A 14,517-nucleotide genomic window follows, 5' to 3' on the forward strand; every position below is an offset into this window, starting at 1 on the left:
GCCGGTCACTCGTCCCGCTCTGTCCCGCTCTCTGTCCCGCGCGGCGCCCCTCTCACATGTGCCCGCCGGGGTTGTGGGGCTCACTCAGGCCCGGGTGGGCCGCCGAAAGCACCATCTGGGGGTCTCCGACCACGCCCGACACCTTCTCCTCTTCTCTGCGCTTCAAGCAGGCCGCTTTGGGGTTCAGGTTACGCTCTGGGGGAGGGAGAACAACGTGGGAGAGCGTCCCCTCCCGAGAGAGCCAGCGAGCGAGCACCGGAGGAGGGGGCGGGGGAGCGGAGCGCCTGGAGCCGGGGCGGGGCGCGGGGCGTGGCGGGGGCGGGGCCGCCCGGCCGGGAGCCTACCTCGCACCTGCTGCTCCAGGCCCAGAATGACCTGCACGGCCTGCTGCAGGATGAGCAGCTTGGTCTGCGCCTTGTCCGACTTGAGGTGCATCTGGCACATGCGCCCCAGCTCCCGGAAGGCCTCGTTAATGTCGCGCACGCGCACCCGCTCCCGCGCGTTATTGGCCATGCGCCTCTCCCGGTCCCTCAGGTCTTTCTCCTCCAGGGACAGCACCTCCTCCGTACTGCTGGGTCACAGCACCGGGGCCTCTGTTAGTTACGTGTGGGGCGTGCAGGCAGGCACCTGCTGATGTGTGTGCGCGTGCGTGCTTGTGTGTGTGTGTGTATGTGAGCACGTGCGTGCTCACGCCCACAAGAACGTGCTCATTTGTGTGCACAGGGCACACACTCCTGGAGCGGAGACCCTGGGTGTGTGCCTGTCTCTGTGCCCACCCTTGGGGCCGGCTGTAGGCAAGGCTGTGTGTGTGTGTGTGTGTGTGTGTGTGGTTCCTTGCAAAGGAGACCGACGTGTGACTGCTCCCAGAGAGGGGAGGTAGAGCCTGGGGTTCCCATCTGGGGATCTGTGGGGTGCAGGAGGGCATCCCTTGCCCTCTGCCCCTTCCACATGCCCAAGGACTGGCCGGGAAGGCAGGGGAGGAGACCCAGGCCAGGAGGATCCCGGAATGATCTTCCCTGGCCAGAGCAGGCTGGGAGTGCTAGGCCTGAGCTGACCGGACCAGCGTGGGTGGGAGAGGCAGAGGAGACTCTGGCTCAGCAGGCAAAGGCCTGACCCCCACCTCCGGCCCACACCGGACTCTGGCCACCCCAAGAGCTGGATGTGGCGTGGCCACAGGCGCCCTGTCCACAGGCCCCGACTCTGGGCTGGGAGGGTGGGCTCCCTGGGCCTTCTGCTCTCCCCACTACCGCGAACAGCCCCACCTGACCAAGCAGTGGCTCCGACTTCCCGAGCACCTGCTGTGGACCGGGCCGCACTCACACGTGACTCTGGAGACCAGACACCTGCCTGCTGGGTCCAAACCCTGGCTCAAGCCCTACAAACTGTGTAGCCATGCGGTTCTGCCCAAGGGACTTCACTCCGTGCCCTTGTCAATGGGGTGGGGGCACATCGCACTTGGGACACTGCCACGCTTGGTCCCGCGGAACATGAAACAGACACGGCGAAGGCCCGGCTGTGGTGTGCGCCCAAGACGCGGAGGAGCAGCCCAGGCACCTGCATCTGGGCAGCTCCCTGCTGCCCTGTCCTGCTCCTGCGCTGGGGCGCTGCTGCCCTGCCCCCGCCCACCTGCCCTGGGCCTGAGCGGATCCTGCCGGGTGGCAGCGGCGGCGGCGGCCCCCGGAGCCCAGGACAAGCGCGCAGACCAAACTGACAGGCCTGAGGCTGGCGCACCCCTTGGTCTCCTTTCTTCCCTCAAGTCCCGACTGGGGGGCTTTGGGGGGAGGAAAGACCCCCAAGGTCGCAGCCCTGCCATCCGGGGCTTGGGCAGCAAGTGCGAGGTAAGGAGGGGCTGCCGTGGAAGCAAAGGGTCGGGTGGGTGGAGATTGGGGGGGGGGGGGGGCGAGAGGCAGAGAGCAGAGAGCTGGCGCGGGGAACACGGCGGGGGGGGGGTGCCCACACCACCATGGAAACACGGAAACCTCAGAGCTGAGGGGACAGCAGGCCGGGTGGGCTAGGGCCCCAGCTCCGGTCCAAGCGACAGCACTGCAGGAAAGAAAGGGTTAACGGGCGCGCGGGAACAGGAGGCGTTAAGGAAGCAGCTGAGATGGGGAGCCAAGTCCCACGGGGGTCTTTCTGGATCCACACACAAAGCCCTGGGAAACGGGGTGCGGGGACCCCCACCTGTAGATGGGGTCTGATGGGCTGACATGGCCCCAGAATGTGTCTGCTGGGAGCGACAGTGACCTTTGCCCTGGGGCACAGGGGCCTCAGCCAGAGAGCTACAGGCTTCCCAAGAGGGGGGAAGGGCTGGGGTGGGCGGGGATCCCCGGGCTCCAGGGACGCAAGTCAAAGCTGCAGTGTCCGGGCCTGCAGGACTAGGGGTCCGAAGACGGTCCTCCTGTGCCACAAGGGACCCCGGAGCCAGGCTAGGCGGCCCTGGTCAATAGGGGGGACAGCGACTCGGGGCGGGGGGGGGGCGGAGGTCACAGCAAGGCAGGACGGTGGCTGCAGGGGGAGGTCACAGCAGGGCAGGACGGTGGCTGCAGGAGAGGGACAGTCACAGCAGGGGAGGCTGGCTCCAGGAAGTGGGGGGAGAGCAGGGCAGCAGCGGCGGGGGAGGGGAGCGGCGCCCCCACTGACCTCGCACCTGCTGCTCCAGGTTCAGGATGACCGACACGGCCTGGTGCAGGATGAGCAGTTTGGTCTGGGGCTTCTCACTGTTGAGGTGCAGCTGGCACATGCGCCCCAGCTCCTTAAAAGCCTCATTGATGTCTCGGACCCGCAGCCGCTCCCGAGCGTTATTGGCCACCCGGCGCTCCTTCTCCCGCTCAGCCTTCTGCTCTGGGGGGAGAAGGTCGTCCTCGTCCTCGTCCGGGCTACGGGGGGGAGGGGGGGGGCCCGGGGGCCAGAGGGAGACAGTGAGGCGGGGGGGCGGGCGGGGGCCCGCCGACGGCCTCGCGGTGTGGGCGCCGTGTGCGTGTGCGCGTGTGCGTGCGTGCGTGCGTGCGTCCTGCGGGGCGGGGCGGGGGCTGAGGGAGGGCTGGCACCTGGTCCGAGTCCGGGGGGGCTTCAACTCCTTCTTCTCCTCTTCCGAGTTGTCGGCCACTGAGGCGTCCTCCTCGTCCTCCTTCTCCTCCCGTTTGATCTCACCGGTACCCGAGACGGCACTGGCGCGCCCGAGTCCTAAGACAGGCCTGGGGTTAGGGTCCGGGGCACCTCCAGGGCCACTTGACCGATCCCTTCTGCCCCTTGTGAGCTGTAGTGAGCTCTCCTGGGAGAGCCAGGCCTTTGTTTGCAAAAACAACAACAACAACAACAACAAAAACCAAAAACCCAAAACTCCCCCCAACAAAACCCAATGAAACAGCAATAACAAAAAAACAAAAGACACACCCAGAATCACGTCCCTCCCTCACGCCACAGTCATCGGTTCCAGACAGACCAAGGTCTGGTGGGAGAGGACGCATGGAGACTCTGCTATGACTTAGAGGTGGGGGAGCTAGTTCCTGCAATACTAAAAGAGCTATTCTCGAACGAAGAAAGAAATTGCTAAACTCAACTATGTCCATTGAGAATTGCTGATTACCAGGATACCATACCAAAAAAATAAGAAAATATGCCACAAGCAATACTTGTCACGTATAAATCAGTGAAGGCTTGGGCTCCATAATATGTAAACAGCTCCTACAAACCAATAAAAGGACCAGCGGCTCAACAGGAAAACAGGGAGGGTTCCCAGTGGGCAATTCATATACAAGGAAGCAGCCATGGCACCACACCACGAAACTGAGAAAATGCAAATCAGGATCCGGTAAGCCATTAAATCGGCGGACTCGGCAGGACCTAACAACTTGGAAGGACTGCCCGTGGGAGGGAAGTTGGCAGGGCCAGTTTGGGAAATAATCTGGCATTATCGGAAGGGTACATGCAACCCCCGATCCCCACAACCTGGAATCACACTCAAGAAACTCTTGGGCACAAGCTTCGGAATGTGGCAGAAAGCACCACACGACAACAGAGTGCGAAACAATGTAATGGTCTACACTAGGGCCGGGGCCCATCCTCAGCCACCGGCAGCAAGGTGGCCCTCCCAGCCAGTGCATCGTGCCAGCAGGGTGCCAACTTCACAAAGCCCAACAGCGCACGATGAAATCTAGGCTTTGGGGTGCCTGGGTGTCTCAGTCGGCTAAGCATCCGACTTCAGCTCGGGTTATGATCTCTTGGTTCATGTGATTGAGCCCCGTGTCAGGCTCTGTGCTGACAGCTTGGAGCCTGGAGCCTGCTTGGGATCCTCTCTCCCTCTCTCTGACCCTCCCCCGCAAAATCAACAAATTTAAAAACACACACACACACACACACACACAGGGTTTAAAGGCACACAGCAATGTTGAACTTGGAGCTCTGCAACAGGTGAACTCGGAGGGCAGGGCCAGGTGGGGGGGGAGGGGAGGACTCGGGGATACAAGATTCAGCTCATGGAATCCCCCCAACACACCACGGACATCGGGGCATCCTGGGCACTGTGAGGGGTCAAGCAGCATCCCTGCCCACCCCCCCAATTCAATGCCAGGAGCTCCCCAGTTGTGATGACCACACATGTCCCAGACACCATCCAGTGTCCCCTGAGACCCTCGGCATAGAGTGATAAAAATCAAGACATGCAGAGGGGGCGCCTGGGGGGGCTCAGTCAGTTAAGCGTCGACTTCGGCTCAGGTCACAATCTCGCGGTTTGTGAGTTTGAGCCCCACGTCGGGCTCTGTGCCGACAGCTCAGAGCCTGGAGCTGCTTCGGATTCGGTGTCTCCCTCTCTCTGCCCCTCCCCCACTCACGCTCTCTCAAAAAGGGATAAACCAACAAAAAAGAGAGAGACAGAGAGAAGCTGCCCTAACGTGGGCTGCGTGGCCGGCTCCTGGGGGCTCCAGACAGCAGGTGGCACTATCGTTACCCACATCCTGTTACCGTGTGATGTGGCATTTTCCACAAGGTGGGCACGTGATGTGTGCACTGCCCAGCAGACCGGCCCCTGTCCGGACCTCAGTTTCCCCCACCACAGTGGACCCAGTGTCAGCATGGCACGTGGGGGGGGGGGCGTCGCCCCCCCTCCCCCCCCCGGGAGGCCTCCGGCCACAGCGGGAACAATGCCTACTGGCCACGGGCCTCCCTCCAGCCGCGTTCAAGGCAGTCACCTCCTCGGTCCTTTCCCTGCAAAGTTCACAGCCCACGGCCGCCGGCCACGACCCTGACCCCACGTTGTCCAGCTTGGGGTCCTCAGCTCAGGAACCTGTGGTACAGTCGCCCCACCCCCACCCCCAGCCCTGAACTCCACCAAACGCCGAGGAGGCCTGGACCCCACTCTGAACTCCAGACCCCAATCCCACCACCAACCCCGCATCTGAAATCCTGTGGCCTCTGTGCCTTCCGAATACCCGGAACTCGCCACCGCCCCTCCCCCCAGGCCCAGCACAGTCCCCTCCACCCTGGATTTCAGGTGCCACACGGGTCTGTTCTCCTTGCTGCCACCAGAGGGCACCCGTGAGCACCGCGTCTGGCAGGTCCCTGCCCTTCCCACAGCCATCTAGGGCTCTCCTGGTGCCTCGGGGTTAAAGCCCAGTCCTCCCCCAAGACCCTGCGAGAACTTGCCTGGTCCCCTCCCTGACCTCACTCTCTCCTTGCCCGCCCTCCCCTTTCTCCCCCTCACTCAGCACAGGGCTCCTCACTATTTCTTCAACACACCATCACCCAGCCCCAGGGCCTTTGCACACGCCTCACTCAAGTACCTGTCAGCTTTTGCTCCTGCCTAGCTCGGCTCAAACGTCACAATCTCGCACCCCTTCCTCCCCACTTTCGCCCCTTTCCTCTTGCATCGAGTCCACTGTTGATCTTCCCCACTCCAGTGTCACCCCCGCAGGAACAGGCTTTTTTGTTTAATTCTCAGTTCACCCCCCAGCGCCGAGAAGAGCCCCAGGCGCACAGCTGACGCTGAATGTGTATGTGCACGTGCCGGGAACCCCCCACAAGCGAATGTGAGGACATCAGGCTCCACCTCCCTGAAGGAAGGGACAGACAGGCTGACCTTGCTGGCCTCCTGAAGGGCCTCCCAGTGCAAGGTGTGGGGGATGCTGTGTATGGTGGGGGCCCCACCCCGGGGCCTGGCAGAGAGCAGACCCCCGGCCTAGCCCTAGCCTGGCAGCTCTCAGCTCCTCTGCCACCGTTTTCCAGAAGACGAACCCCATTCAGGGGCACACCACCCGCTGACCGGGCCTCGCACAGGACGTCAGGGCACAGCTGACCCCAAGGCGCCGGCCACCCCTTCCACCGTCCCAGCCGGGACGTGGAGGCTTACCACTGTAGGAGTCTGGTGGCCGAGAGAGGTCGGGGAGGGGGCCGGGCTGGCTGGGGAGGGCTACGTGGCTGTGCGTGAGGTTGCCGCCGCCTGTGGGCGTGTCTTCCGAGTGGCTGCCCCCCACCTGCAGGCAGGGGAGACGGCTGGTCGGTCGGCCGGCCCACCTTGTCCCCCCACCCCCGTCCCCCTCAGCCCGCCCTCAGACAGCACTCACCAGGCTGGCGTGCCGCCCACCCAGGGGCAAGACGGGGCCGGGGAAGCCGGAGGCCAGGGCCCCGTGGCCAGGCAGCAGCCCGTGACCATCAGCTGCCGTGCCCACCGCGTGACTGCGCAGCACGTGGATGGCCTCGTCCAGGCGGTCCTCTACCTTGTTCTGGAAGGGGGTGTTGGGGAGCTGGTGAAGGGCCCAGACTCGGGGACCCTGCACGGTTCTACTCCACCGGCCGGGAGGCCACAAGCACGGTCCGCCGGCTTTGTTCCTCCCGCCCCACGATTTCACCATCACCGGGGCATCTGTCCTATAAATTCCGCTGGTCACGGGAGACCGAACGGCCCTCCCGGGACATGGTTTCGAAGTCACAGAAGCCGGTCACAGCAGACACGCTGAGCCGCCCTCATGGGCGACCCCTCTATCCCAGGAACAGGTATCCCTACCAATGTCACACCTACGAGGACCATGCCCCGCCCACCCCCCACCAGGAAGGCTGGGGCAGGAGGCTCACCAGGCTGTGACGACCCCCATCGTAGCTGGGCGATAAGGCACCGGGGGCTCCTGTTCGGGTCCACTGAGACGTCCCTGGAAGGGGTGGGTGGTGCGTCAGCGGGGGCACCCGTGGCTGGGTGTGTAGCCAGCCGGATGGGAGCCGGAGGGAGAGACCGGGTGGGGAGGCGGCCGAGGGGACGGTCACGCCCGGGCCGGCCACCCGGGGACCCTGCTGCCCGCAAGGCCGGTCTAAGGGCCAAGTTGGGAATTTAGGTCCGGCGGGGAGGCCAGGCGGGGCTCCCGGGAACCCGCCGTCTCCGAGACCCACACCCCGCCTCCCACGAGGAAGGCAGCCTGGCGGCACACGTGCCAGGAGTCTCAGAAGCCAGAGCAGGGCAGCGGTTGACCCCGGGCCCCTGCACGGGCCGAAGTGAGGCGAGGGCCCCTGGGGTTTCTAACAAAACCACCCGGCCTCCCCAAAACTTCACAACGAGCTGATGCCCGGGTATGTCTTCCTGGGAACAGGAGGACCCATCCCCCCCTCGGCAGGGTCAAGCAGAGGGTCGCGCGACTGGTGCCTAACTATCGACCAGGAGGTGGACGAACACCGACACGTGCGTGACCCAGGGTCCAGCTGCGGGTCTCCGCCTGCCACTCTGGCGGGTGGACCCCGTGCCCTGGCCCTGCGAGATCCCATCTGCCCCTCACGGCTCACACGGCGCGGACTGGCTCAGAGATCACCTCTCTGTCCCAGAGAGACGGCCTCTCTGGGATGCCCACGGGAACACGAGCTCCGGGGCAGGTGGCCCAGCCAGGGCCGGGGTACCGGATGTAGCCCCCCTCCCCTCCCCAGCACCGCACACAGACCTGCCAGGCCCTGAGGGGAGCCCACGGGGGTCGAGGGGCTGGAGGAGAAGTTATTGCTCGAGTGATCCGGGGAGTAGATCTGCGACAGGGAGGAGAGATGGGGCCACCCGCCGCGTGGTCAGGGGCAGGCTCGGGCTCCCGGCTCGCCGGCCCCGCCTCGCCCGCCGCCCCGTCCCACGCCTCACCGAGGCCAATGCCTTCCCGAGGGCGTCCCCAGAGCTGCCGGCCGACGTCCCGCGGGAGCCTGGGGGTGGAGAGGCGAAGCCCCACGTCAGGGACGCGGTGGCCCCGGCACCCAGCCGGCCCCACGCCCGGCTGACGGGGAGCCCCCGTGCGCTTGGTCCTTCCGTGCCCGACACAGGCGCCCTCGCCCGGCACCGGGCAGCCCGGCCTGGGTCTGGGTTCTGGCCTGGCGTCCCGCCACCCGCCTCCACAGAGACTCTGACGCAGAGCAAAGCGGGACCCGCCCTTCCAGAAGCCCTTGCGGCCCACAACCGGACACAGAGGGCGGGACTGGGAGAGGGAGGCGGCAGGACGAGGCCGTACCCAGGAGGCCGTCGGCCCCGCTGACAGGGGGCGTGTGGCTGGGGGCGCTGCCGTAGGCGGCTGCGGGGGCCAAGGAGAAGGTGGGCACCGCTGGCAGCCGTCCGTTCACCTCCGCTCCGTGCAGCTGGTAGCCCTGGGGGCGGGTCAGGCGGGGTCAGGCGGGGTCAGGCGGGGTCAGGCGGGGTGCCCCCTCCCCCCCAGCCCCCCACCACCCAGGCCGTACTCACCATGCGCTCGTGTGGCTGCAGGCTGCCGAAGCCCCCGCCCAGCACGGGCCCGAAGCCCGCCTGGCCCGGGGGATTCCAGAGCTCGGCCGCAGGCTGCAGGCTGCCATCTGGGGGGGGGGGGGGGGGGGGGGGGGCAGACGGTGAGGCGGGGGGGGGGGGGGGGGGCCCGGCCCGGCCCCGGCCCCCTCATGCGAGCCCCCACGTACCTGCCGTGTAGAAGGGGGTAGGGTAGGTGCCGCCGGGGGTCTTGGCGGTTGGGTAGGCGGCGGTGTCCCTGCCGTAGTCGTCACCTGAGCTGGACGGGTACACCTGTGGGCAGGCGGGTGCGGTCAGGTTGGGGGGTGGGGGGAGGAGGACACCCCACCCCTCTGTGCAGCTGACTTTCCCCAGCACTGGAGGCTCTGGTGGCACCCTTACTCCTCTAGTTCCTTCCCTCCCCACCTCCTGTCCCCCCCCGCCCCCCCAAGTTCCAGGCTCTGGCACCTGAGGTCTTTGCAGACGGGACCCCCTGCCGAGAACGCTCCCCGCCCCCCCCCCCCGTCCGGAAGATGCTCTCGGTCCGTCAGAGCAGAACCTGGCTGTGATGCCCCCAGCCCTTCCTTCTTCCTCAGCCCCCTGCACCGGAGCCCCCCCAAGGCCGCAGCCCTGATCACAGAAGACGTGGGGGCCTCGGAGGCGGGGCCCTGGACTAACACCCAGCCCTTGGTTCCAGAGCGCCAAGAAGGCAAAGAAGCCCTAGGGTCATGCTGACATCGGAGGGACACTGCTTGAGGCGGAGGCCAGGCTGGCAGGAAAGCCCCGGGTCGGTTGGGAACGCCCACCCTGGCCCTGGAGCGGAAGTGGGGTCAGTGCTGGTGGGGTGGGCCGGGCCGAGTCAGGCTCAGGGGGCTCTCAGCTCTGATGTCCCAGGAAACCGGGGCGGGGGCTCAGATGGGGAAAGCGGGGGTTGAGGTCTCAACGGAGCTTGACCCACACTTCCCAGCTGCAGACCAGAGCGCCAACCCTGTGACCCTGACCCCGGGGTCTGGTGCAACCTGTGTTGGCCTACGGGGGCTGTGCCCAGCCTGGGGGGCCCAGGGGCTCCCGGACGCCGGTGCAGGAGCCAGACACCCCAGCAGACTGCCGTTTCTTCCAGGGAGTCCGTTGCCAGAGCGTGGCCCCCTGCCAATCGCCAGGCGGCAGGGCAGGGACTCTCTGACCCGGGCCCCCAGGGTGCCCCCGAGACCCCATCACACTCAACCCAAGGTGCCTTGCCCACAAGTGCCACGTGGCTCTTACAGGAGAAATCCAAGCTAGACCCAAGAAACAATGTCCTGGATTCCTGCATACCAGCTGTCACAGCCACGACCTCCAGCCTGGGGGCCACCCCCTCCCCCCCGCTGACGTGCGGTGGACCCCCAGAGGGACGACCCCGAGCCCGGGAACGTGGCACGTGGGACCCTGCGACTCACCGAAGACGGGAGACCTGGCGGCACCTTCCGGACCTTCTTGGGCTGTGTGTCTGTCAGGAGCAAGGGGAATCAGGGGTCCTCAGGGCGCCTCCTGCCCCCCGCCACGTGCCCAGGTCTCTGCTCCGTCCCTCCCTGCCACCGTCCTGGCTCCCGCCCTTGCAAACTCGCCTACTGCCCAACTCGGGGACCCAAAGTCTCTACGTGCAGGGCTCATGCGGCCACTCGGGCACGCAAACCACAGGGACAGCGTGAGCCACCAACACGCGTGGCCCAGCCGAGGAGGAACCGGGCAGTGCCCTGCTTCTGGAAACCGGGTCCTCCTCATGGCCGACTGAGTGCCCGGAGTCTTGCACCTCTGGGTCTCGTGGGTCCTGCCGCCATTTAAAGCGTCCCCAAGCACGGTGCCGCGGTGCGGGCCGGTGTCCCCAAGCGTGACAAGGCCACGATGTGGCGGCAGGGAAAACCCGCACCGGGCGGGTCACGGGGCTGCTGGCCCAGAGCCGAGCGCCGAAGGACCAGGAGGAGACCCTGCACGAGGCGTGCCCGGGCAGACGCTCCCAACGCGGGGCCCGAACGCACCCGCTCCTTCCCGGCTATCACCCGTCTCTCCAGCCAGGCCCCGCCAGCAGCGGGGGCGGCGGGGTCCCCACTCACCCAGTCCGCTCTCCGCGGCTCTCCGCCGAGGGTGGCCGGCGTAGGAGTAATACTGGGAGCCGCCCTTGGTGCCCGAAGGGGACAGTGGCCCCGGGCTGCTGAGGGCCAGCTCGCTGGGCAGGAAGCCAGCCTGGGGGGAACGAGAGGGAGAGGTCATCGTGGGGCGCCGGGCCGGCATCTGGCCCCACTGCTCGGAGCCGCCCGAGGGGTGCCGGCGGGCCTCAGCGGAGCCCCTTCCTGCCCTGCTCGGCGCAGTCCCCTCCCGGCACCGGTCCCGTTTCTCTGATCTGAGACGTGAGTGACCGTAAGCCTCAGGCTCTTTCCCAAGAGGGAGGAAGAAAAGCCGCCAGCAAACCGCGGCCCTTCTAGGAGGTTTCTTTTTTTTTTTTTTTAATTTTTTTTTTTTTCTTCCAATGTTTATTTATTTTTTTTGGGACAGAGAGAGACAGAGCATGAACGGGGGAGGGGCAGAGAGAGAGGGAGACACAGAATCGGAAACAGGCTCCAGGCTCTGAGCCATCAGCCCAGAGCCCGACGCGGGGCTCGAACTCCCGGACCTCGAGATCGTGACCTGGCTGAAGTCGGACGCTTAACCGACTGCGCCACCCAGGCGCCCCTAGGAGAAGGTTTCTGAGAGAAACCTGGTGGCTTCACTCTGCGCGTGTTTTGTTGTTTTAAAGGTACCCGGCTTCGGCTTCGTTTCGCGTGTGTTAATTTGAAACGGACTTCCTTTCCTCAAGGGCAGAAACGACCAGGGTTCAAGCCGGTTCCGCAGCTCAGGTGAGCAGCCGCTCCACGCCTCACCCTTCCTGTCTACACGGCGGGCACTCTGGCTGCGCCCACAGCGCACGGGGCCCAGCAGCCGGCTGGCCCGCAACAGCTGCAGCCGCTACCGCTCCTGAGGGGACACGGCACGCGGACAGGTGGCACCAACCGGGACAAGGCCCGGCCGCACCGAGCCGGAAGGGTCCCAGGCCGGGGGCCGCACTGGGACACGGGGGCTGGTCACTGCCGCCCTGCCTCTCAGCTAGGTCAGCGTGGTGGGGCTCTTACCTGTGCCGGGGGCTCCCTGGGAGGCTGTGGGAGACCCAGGGCCAGCCTGAGAGGCGGGGGGGTGTGGGGGGCGGGTTGCAGGCCGGCCTCAGCGTCCCCGCCCGCGACCTGGGGGTGGCACGTCTCTCAGACCCTCCGGCCGTGCACGGTGACCCCCGAAACCATTGTTGCCCTATAGACTAACTACCCCAGGTCGGGGAGCCACGGGACAGGGTCCACACCCAGCCTGCCGGCATCCCGGGGTCTGGCCGTACTGCAGCCGACCAGCTCTCGGCTCAACGAGGGAACCTCCTGCAGAGGAGAAGAGGTCCGTGACGCGTCTGTTTAGTCACAGCCCCGGGGGGAGTGGGGTGGAGGCAGTGGGGCGGACGCGTGACGGCAGCCCCCTGCTCCACTCTCCAGAGCAGCGGACCCAGCAGAGAGGCCCTGGCCCCAGACCTCACCTGACTCAGGCCGCCAACACCCGCATCTCTCCCGAAGGCAGTGTATGCGCTCCGCTCGCTGCCCTTGCCTGGAAGAGAAAAGACTCACTGGGAGCTGACCCCGGGGACGGCGCGTCCCAGCGGCTGACCCACCGCCAGGCACGTGCCTGCACACAGCAGTCACTGGATCAGTGCGCAACACCAACAGGGCTTTGGAGGAACCCTGGTCCCCCCGTCAGGCTCGGGGACGAGCAGAGGTCTGGACAGACGCTGTCCCAAGATGACCTGCAGAGGATTTGGCGAACCGCTGGGGGCCCCCGCATGTGCTGCCCCGGAGGGGGGACGCCAGGGATCTGCACTTGGCCTCCGTTTTCTCCATTCACGGTCCCGAGGCATCCACTCCGCAGAGTGCTGGGCTCCCAGGGGACAGGCCGGGGTCCCGTGCACCCGCGAGGTTTAGCACCAGGGCCCTGGGCTCCACCCAAGCTCCTGAAGAGCGTGTGGTGGCCCCTGTGTGGGCAGGCAAGGCCCGGACCTGGGAGGACGCAGCCCGCCCAACGGTACCGATGTCAACGGAGGCCTGGACCTACCACTGACCTGGCCTCACGGAGGCAGAGGCCCAGGCTGATCAGGACCCGAGCCCCTTAAAGCTGATTCAGGCTGAAGCTGGGTGCTGGTGACGACTGAGTGGAGACCATAACCTGCCTTGACGTGAGTGAGGGGTTCAAGTGCTCAGCCGACTACTGGATTTCCTGTCAAGCTACAGGAGAACGTTCCCCAGTTCCTTTATACAGAACCACAATTTCAGCCCGGCTCCTGGAGCAGGTGCTGCTGGGGGGATGCCCCACGGGCTATGTCCCCAGTCCCACCCCCCCAAGACCCAAGAGGCCAGAGGGGGTCTGTCCCGGTCCCGGGAGTGAACGGTGGTGCCCTGGCTCCCGTGCCCCCGGGGTCAGCAGGGCAACAAGGCCACAGCTCTGGGCTCGGCCCAGGAGGGCGGCTTCCCTCCCAGACTCTTAACTCCCCTACAACAGGAGCAGCTTGGGGTCCGGGCCCTGCGCACAGCAGGCACCAAACAGGGGCTTCCTGGGAGGCAGGACGAGGCTGGAGAGGTGCGGCCACGAGCCCCGTGGGCCCAGAGAAGGGACCTAAAGCTGTGCGCTGGGCCCGCACATCAGGGTGGGAGGACCGCGGCCTCACTGCGGAGCTGGACCAGGCTGACAGCGACAGCATGAAGCCCAGGGCGGCCTGGGTGCCACGTGCTGGGCCTGGGACACAGCTGGGCTCTGGGCCCTGGTGACCAGGCCTGGCCGTGGGAAACTGCCCACGTCAGGAAGATGCGGGAGGAAGGAACAGGCAGAAGGGAACCGGCGTCCCGGCAGGTGCACAGGCCACCCGAGGCCATGTGCTGGGCCAGCCTCCGCCCTCCCGGTCTGGGAAACGGGCAGACTCCCGCCGCACGGCGTGTCCTCGGACGCCGCCCCCCACTCCCTCCACAGGTGCCGCGAACCTGTCGTGGGGACGTGCACGGCCACCCGTCCACCCAGGCCCCGGGGGTCCCAGGGGCCGGTACGGAGGGCTTCTGTGAGCACCCCAATCCCACAGTCGGGACACCGAGGGGACAGTACCCCCCTGGGTCCCAGCGGGGAGGGACCACCTCCGTGAGTTGCCAGGACCCCCAAGCCCATTCTCCCGTGGGCACCAGGCCATAACCACCTGCGTCCTCTGCTCCAGGAGAGCCCCCTGCAGCACGGTGCCTGGAGTGTGCCGGCCACACCCGGGGCCACACCCGGGGGCCACACCCGAGCCTGGGGGGGGGGGGAGGGGACCGTGTGGCACACTCACCCGCGAGCCCAGGTCCCAGGAACGTGGACGGAGATAGGCTGTCGTGGGGCTCAGGGAAGTGCGTGCCTTCGCCATAGGCCTGTGGAGAGACACGCGGGCGTGAGGGGTGCTGGGGAAACTGCTCCGGGAAGCAGGCAGCTAGTGAGTGCCCGACTTGGGACTTGAACCCACGTGTCTGAGCCCACAGCCACGGGAGACCAGGCTGGCACGTGACTTCCCCGTGAGCCTCAGTTTCCCATATACTCCCCACTCTGGAGAGGAGAAAGCCAAGTCTCAGGCCTCACAGAGGTTCCTTACCCGGCTGGGGTCAAAGGAGGAGCTGTTCTGGTCGCCGGTGCCCCAGGAGCCCGAGCTGGGTCGGTCCTCGAGACCTGCAGGGCAAGAGAAGAGAGTCAGGGCCCCCGTC

General features: G+C 66.2%; 1 protein-coding gene and 1 long non-coding RNA gene across 17 annotated transcripts in view; one reads left to right on the forward strand and one right to left on the reverse strand.

Annotated features, from left to right (window-relative positions):
• The window catches only part of TCF3 (transcription factor 3), a 32,891-nt gene that overhangs the window by 2,046 nt on the left and 16,328 nt on the right, over positions 1–14,517 (reverse strand). The window contains exons 4-19 of one of the 16 annotated variants that reach the window (XM_045491266.1): positions 14,409–14,482; positions 14,112–14,190; positions 12,288–12,355; positions 10,792–10,921; positions 10,138–10,187; positions 8,893–8,995; positions 8,687–8,793; positions 8,460–8,592; positions 8,099–8,157; positions 7,914–7,992; positions 7,066–7,139; positions 6,558–6,716; positions 6,344–6,467; positions 3,048–3,183; positions 345–568; positions 6–195 (exon numbers count right to left, since the gene is read on the reverse strand). In XM_045491266.1, the coding sequence (XP_045347222.1) occupies positions 53–195; positions 345–568; positions 3,048–3,183; positions 6,344–6,467; positions 6,558–6,716; positions 7,066–7,139; positions 7,914–7,992; positions 8,099–8,157; positions 8,460–8,592; positions 8,687–8,793; positions 8,893–8,995; positions 10,138–10,187; positions 10,792–10,921; positions 12,288–12,355; positions 14,112–14,190; positions 14,409–14,482 (1,742 nt within the window). In that variant the 3' untranslated portion in view covers positions 6–52. Of the gene's footprint in view, positions 1–5; positions 196–344; positions 572–2,640; positions 2,877–3,047; positions 3,184–6,343; positions 6,468–6,557; positions 6,717–7,065; positions 7,140–7,913; positions 7,993–8,098; positions 8,158–8,459; positions 8,593–8,686; positions 8,794–8,892; positions 8,996–10,137; positions 10,188–10,791; positions 10,922–12,287; positions 12,356–14,111; positions 14,191–14,408; positions 14,483–14,517 lie in introns of those variants that run through there. The other 15 variants (XM_045491265.1, XM_045491264.1, XM_045491273.1 and 12 more) reach the window with 15 other exon arrangements.
• On the forward strand, positions 10,113–12,061 carry LOC123605023. Its single transcript, XR_006715550.1, has 3 exons — positions 10,113–10,250; positions 11,472–11,822; positions 12,023–12,061. It is a non-coding gene; the product is annotated as an uncharacterized LOC123605023 (long non-coding RNA).

The sequence above is a fragment of the Leopardus geoffroyi genome, chromosome A2 (assembly GCF_018350155.1).
Source record: "Leopardus geoffroyi isolate Oge1 chromosome A2, O.geoffroyi_Oge1_pat1.0, whole genome shotgun sequence".
Lineage (NCBI taxonomy): Eukaryota > Metazoa > Chordata > Mammalia > Carnivora > Felidae > Leopardus > Leopardus geoffroyi.